This window comes from Otolemur garnettii, unplaced genomic scaffold (assembly GCF_000181295.1).
Source record: "Otolemur garnettii isolate 467f Iridium unplaced genomic scaffold, OtoGar3 scaffold00211, whole genome shotgun sequence".
NCBI classification, from domain to species: domain Eukaryota; kingdom Metazoa; phylum Chordata; class Mammalia; order Primates; family Galagidae; genus Otolemur; species Otolemur garnettii.
Genome location: NW_003852606.1, coordinates 2205071 through 2211136, shown reverse-complemented (window position 1 = coordinate 2211136; position 6066 = coordinate 2205071). Strand labels below are relative to the sequence as shown.

General features: G+C 51.2%; 1 protein-coding gene across 2 annotated transcripts in view; it reads right to left on the bottom strand.

Moving 5' to 3' along the window:
* The window catches only part of KDELR1 (KDEL endoplasmic reticulum protein retention receptor 1), a 10391-nt gene extending 6420 nt beyond the window's left edge, over nt 1-3971 (bottom strand). For both annotated transcript variants that reach the window (XR_001161783.2, XM_003801529.2), the window contains exons 1-3: nt 3662-3971; nt 2885-2985; nt 2561-2719 (exon numbers count right to left, since the gene is read on the bottom strand). Coding sequence is in view for 1 of the 2 variants with exons in the window: in XM_003801529.2 (XP_003801577.1) it covers nt 2561-2719; nt 2885-2985; nt 3662-3752 (351 nt within the window). In the remaining variant the exon portion in view is untranslated. The remainder of the gene's footprint in view (nt 1-2560; nt 2720-2884; nt 2986-3661) is intronic.
* Between the last annotated feature and the right edge of the window lie 2095 nt (nt 3972-6066).

Here is a 6066-nt window from a genome sequence, read left to right as displayed (position 1 = left end):
TCCAGCTCTTGGGCTAGGGTGATTCTCTTGCCTCAGCCTCCCAAGTTGCTGGGACTACAGGCACCTGCCACAACACCCAGCTACTATTTTTGTTGCAGTTGCCACTGCTGTTATAACTGGCCAGGGCCAGGTTTGAACCTGTCACCCATGGTATATGGGGCTGGCGCCCTACCCACTGAGCCACAGGTACCACACGAGGTCTACATTTTTGTTTTGTTTTATTTATTTATTTATTACCTTGGTCACCCTTGGTAGAGTGCTGTAGTGTCATAGCTCACAGCAACCTCAAATTCTTAGGTTCAAGTGATCCTCTTGCCTCAGGCTCCCAAGTCACTGGGATTATAGGAGCTCACCACAACACCTAGCTATTTTTTAGAGACAAAGGTCTAGCTCTGGCTCAAGCTGGTCGCCAAGTCGTGAGCTCAGGCAATACACCTGCCTCAGCCTCCCAAGTGATGGGATTGTAGGCATGAGCTACGATGCCCAGCCAATGTTTACATTTTTAAAGAAGACTTATTTTCCTTCTATAATTAAAAAAATAATTTTTTCCCTTGTTAGTATAGTGGTGAGTAAAAAAAACAAAAGGAAAAATAAATAAATAATTATTATTTAGCATGCATGGGGTTTGGAAGCAGACAGAACTAAATTCAAATCCCAGGAACATTCCTTTCTGAGCCTCACCTCAGTTCTCCAAGAAACAGGAATGAGGATGCTTATTTCCCGGGTGGCCAAGAGATCAGACAGGATGATGACACATTTAGAATGCCCCGCTCTGGGCTAAGTAAGTAGTCAGTGCCCATACTTTGTACAAGTAACCACCCCCTCTCTGAATGAGGGAACCACAAAGGCTAGAGTCAAGACCCCTGGGTTCTGGTCCAGCCCCAGTGCCTCCCCTTGCTTTAGTTAATCTCCCCATCTGCAAAATGAGTCCATTCATCCCTAATAAGCAGGACAGTTATGAGAAGATCAAGGGCTTGGATAAATTCTCTAAGGAAGGTGGCAACAATGATATGTTTGCAAAGTTCAGAGCCTAGAGCCAAGCCCAGGGTTCTCACCACAGCATGATACAGTCTCCTTTTGGGGACTCATGGGCCAAAGTCACCCTCTGTCAGATTTTCCTGGCCTGCACAGTTCTTTTAGAAATATATTTTGAATCTGTGGCAAAAAATTTTAAATAAGATTATCTTGCCTGAAAACTCTTGAATTATAGCTTCTGTTGAAAACACTGGTACGTCTGGTCACCCAAGGATAGCTTTCTATCAGGCAGGAGTAGGCCTAATGAGGAAAAGTCATGCTGAATTTATGATTCCTCCGAGGCTCCAGGAGAAATGATATCACAAATTTAGTACTGACCCTCCCAAAATTCCTCCCAGGAGTTTGTACAAATACCACCAAAACACCATGGAATAAAAATGACAGCTAACATTTGCAAGTAAAAGTATCAGGCATGGTACTAATTACTTCAGGCACTGAACAAACATTAACATTGCACTTCCTCCCTTGTTAGAGTTTGGATACTTGCCTCCTCCAAATCTCATGTTTAAATTTCATTGCCAGTGTTGGGAGGTGGGGGCAGAGTGGAAGATGTTTGGGTCATGGGGGCAGATCCTTTATTAATGGCTTGGTGCTCTCCCCGTTGTAAAATAACTGATCATTTAAAGGAGTCTGGTATTACCTCCTCCCTCTCTAGTTCCCTCTCTCACCATGTGACACACCTGCTCCCTCTTTGCCTCAGGAGTGGAGGCTTCCTGACGTCTCCACCAGAAACAGATGCTGTCACCATGCATCTTGTGCAGGCTGCATAAGTGAGCCAAATGAACCTCTTCTTTATAACTTACCTAGCCTTGACATGAAATAGACTAACAAGGACCGCGTGCCAGACACTGTGCTTTACAGATATCAGCCACTTATTAGAACCCAATGAGGTAGGAACTGACTATTCCTTTTTTACTGACAAGGAAACTGAAGCATAGAGAAATTACATGACTTGCCCAAAGTCCCATGACTTGCCCAAGTCCCATTACATGACTTGTCCCAAAGTGGTAGAGGCTGGCTGGGAATCCCTGTGCTCTGATTCTAGAGTCTGTATGTGTCTCAACACCAAATAATTCTGCAAATGTCAGTAAATCCTCATAATGTCCTGATCAAAATTTTAGAAATGGTGAAAGTGAGGCACAGAGAGGTCAAGTCACATGCCCAGGATCATGCTATAGAAAGTAGCAGATCTGAACTTCAAATCCAAGCAGCCTGGCTATTTCCAATTCCTGAGCTCTTCAGTCTGGTACTTACTAAGCAAATAATCTTGAACTAGTCATTTAGACCCTGAAGCCTCAGTTTCCTCATCTGTAAAATGGGGTTGTTGTGAAAAGTAGTAAATTAATGTATGTGAAACACTCAGAGCAGCATCTGGCACACAGTGAATATGCTGCCATTATGTTAATACCATTTGACCCTCAGAACCCATACACTGAAGTCCAGAAGGAAGTTTCCAAGGTCTGCTGTCATAGCTGCTCTGCCATACCCCATCCAACCAACACAGCAGTCCCACCAAGGGGCCTACCTCTAGAGGGGTGAAGTCGTGGTTGACCAAGAACGCCAGGATAGCCGTGGGAATGACGAGGAACTCTACCCTGAACGTGTCATGGTTCCCATCATAAGTGGCTTTGAACTTGCTATAAATCATCCAGACTGTGGTGAAGGAGCAGGCTATGTAGACCACCTGAGTGAGGAAAGGGGGAACGATGAGGGGGAACCCCCAATAGGCTCAGATCCAGGAGTCTGAAAGCCCAGGCCCCCAGGCCCTCTCCCCTCAGACCTGAAAGTCTGAATCCTATACTTGGCTCCTGCACCCTAGGGCAGCCTAGAGATGGAATGGAGCCCTTACCTTCATACATGTGTTGTAGAGTGAGATGTAGTTGGTAAAGAGGTCCAGATATCTGGCAGTGAACACCACAGCAAACAGGACCTGACTCTTCCCTGAAATCCCTGTGGCCCAGAGAGAGAAAAGAGAAGAAAGAAGAGAGAGAGGAGGCTAGGGTGGGTTGCACGGGCTATAAAACTGAAGCACAGTGCCTGGGACCAGCCTGGAGGTGGCTCTGGAGTGCAGCTGTCCCTAGAGGCCTCCCCAGCCCGCCCTCCTGAGCAGGGCACTTTCCCACAGCCCACAGCCAGGGGGCAGCCCATGCCCCCGAAGCTACTCCAGCCCGAGGCTCTATCCCAAGCTAGGCCTCACAGCCACCTCTGTCCCCCTGAGAGTCCACCACCAACCTAGACCCGAGGCTGAACCTAGGGAGGACCCCACCTGATCTTGGCCCCCGGGATCCCGTCACCTCCCTCCTGCTCCCTTCCTGGCCGCCACGGTCCACGTCACCAACTCCCAGCCACCACCCCGCCTGCCATGGCTCCCTGTTCTTAGTCCCTGAAAGAACCCTCGGGCTGCCCAGATTGGGAGGCTGAATTGGGGCCTGGAGCCACCTCCACTAAACTGTTTGCTCCCCTTCAGTCAGGGGAAGGGAGCTGACCCCCTGGCGACCCAAAGCCTGGTGGAAAGATCCCCCAGCAAGCAGTGGGGGGACTAGTGCCCCCAAACCCTTTCCCAAGTCCTGGGACGTCCCCCACTCCCGCAGTCTCTCCCCTTCTCCCACCCAGGTGGGTCTCTCACCAGCACACGAACGAGACTTCCAGATTTTGAGCAGTAGCAAGATGATGGCCAGGAGGTGGGAGAGGTCTCCCAGGAATCGGAAGAGATTCATGGCTGGGGGCCTCTGGCAGGGCTGAGCGGGAGCGAGGCAGGCTGGCGGGGTTCTGCACCCCCGGAGGCTGCTGTTCTGGCCCGGCAACGGGCTCAGAGGGGAGAGAAAGGAACCTCGGGTGGGCTCCGCTCCGGGGAGGGGGGAACCTGGGAGGGGGAGCCGAGGCCAGACCCGGCGGCCGCGCAGGAGCGGGGAAGAGGGAGGCGGACCGGAGGAGGAGTCCGGTTGGGGAGGCTCCGCCCCTGGGGGCGGGGTCGTGAATCTCTGGCGCCCCCTGTCGCCCACCACATGCCTTGCAGAGGCAGCGCTGAATGCACCCTCAAGGCTGCCTCTTGAGAACTCGCAGGTCATTGGGTACTGAAAGTCCCAAATCCAGCACCTGCCTCCCCAGGCAGTCTGTGTCTCTGTAAGGGACTCAGTCCAGGCGCTCGGACTCTGCCCTTAACAAGGCTTCGGGAAGCTGACCTATGAGCTTTAAAAATCCTGGCCAGGTCAGTCACTGTGGCTCACACCCTTAATCCCAGCACCCTGAAAAGCCATGGTAGGAGGTTCACTTGAGGCCAGGAGTTGGAGACCAGCCTGAGCAGGAGTGAGACTACATCGCTACAAGAAATAGAAAAATTAGCTGGGCTTTCATGGCACATGCTTGTAGTTCCAGGTACTCAGGAGGCTGAGGTAGGAAAATCCCTTAAGCCCATGAGTTTGAGCTCTCCGTGAGCTATGACAACGCCACTGCATTCTAGCCTGGGTGACAGAGTGAGAACCTATCTCAAAAAAGATAAAAATAAAACTGAAAATCCTGGACAGGGACCCAGAAGCTAGGCTGCAAGCTTCTGCCACTTTCAGGGGCTTTTGGCTCCAATCCACCCAAAAGACAAGGAAGCATCCCCAGTCCCTCTTCCCTCAGACCCAGGGGTCTAGGCCCCAGCCTCCTCCCCTCCCCAAACCCCCTTCCTTGTAACTTATACTCCCACCCCCAACCATCTCATGTACCAAGCATCCTGGCCTCAGGAATCTAGATCTACAATCCCCTCCTTTTTTTTTTTTTTTTTTTTTTTGCAGTTTTTGGCTGGGCTGGGTTTGAACCCACCACCTTTGGTATATGGGGCCGGCGCCCTACTCCTTGAGCCATAGGCGCCACCCTCCCCTCCTTTTTCTAAGACCAACAAATTCAAGCCCTAACTTGTCTTTTTCAGCTATGTGAGCTTTTGCCTCTGCCCTTCCAGACCTTAGGGATGAAGGAAGTAGGAATCCTACCTAGTAAGCTCAAGGCAAAAATCCTGAACCCAAACTACACCCAAGAAGCCCACAGCCCTGGCTTCAAGCACCTGCTCCAGAGTTCCAGAATTGTCCCCCCTATACATCACACACACACACACACATTCCCAGGCTCCACACTCAGGGGCCCAGGTGTTCTGTTGTACTACACTCCATCCCAGAGCTGCATGGGTGGCTTTGTAGAAGTGCTGGGCCCAAGCTCCGTGCCTGTAGCTCAGTGGCTAGGACGCCAGCCATATACACTGGAGCTGGCGGGTTGGAATCCAGCCTGGGCCTGCCAAACAACAATAATAACTCCAACCAAAAAATAGCCAGGTATTGTGGTGGGCGACTGTAGTCCCAACTACTTGGGAGGCTGAGGCAAGAGAATCGCTTAAGCCCAAGAGCTTGAGGTTGCTGTGAGCCGTGATGCCACAGCACTCTACCCAAGGCGACATAGTGAGACTCTATTGCTTAAAAAAAAGAAGAAGAAGTGCTGGGCCTTACCTCTCTAGCAGCAGGAGCAGGATGGGCAGCTGGCCTTGAAGCTGGCCTTGTAGGATCCTCAAGGGGACAGGCTACGTCTGTGAGGGGGCAGATGCTGATTGCCTTCTGGATCTTGGGTACCTATGGGTAATGGCAGCCAGGTCCCACAATAAAAAAAGGGTACAAAGTATTGGTTTCTTCAAAGGGATGGACTGACTGCATACCCAAGCACTGAAGGTGGCTTGTGCTTGGGGACACTCAGGATGCCTGAGTCCCTTTTAGGTTCCAGATTCCTGGTGGAGAAGGGACTGAGGTAGGAGGATATTTGGGGCCTGGAACCCTGGGTCTGAAGGAGGGATGGGTGGGGGCCCAGACTATGGAGTCTACCAGGGAGAACCAGTATACAGGCTTAGCCTTCTGGGGCAATAGAAGCCAGATGATGGGTATTGGCATGGCCGACACTGAAGTCAGGGAAAGGCCTATTGCTTCCCCAGCCTCAAATGGGGACGGGGCAAACGGCAACAACCCCCAGTCTGAGGCTGCTGTCTCCATATCAGGTTCTGAGTCTCTA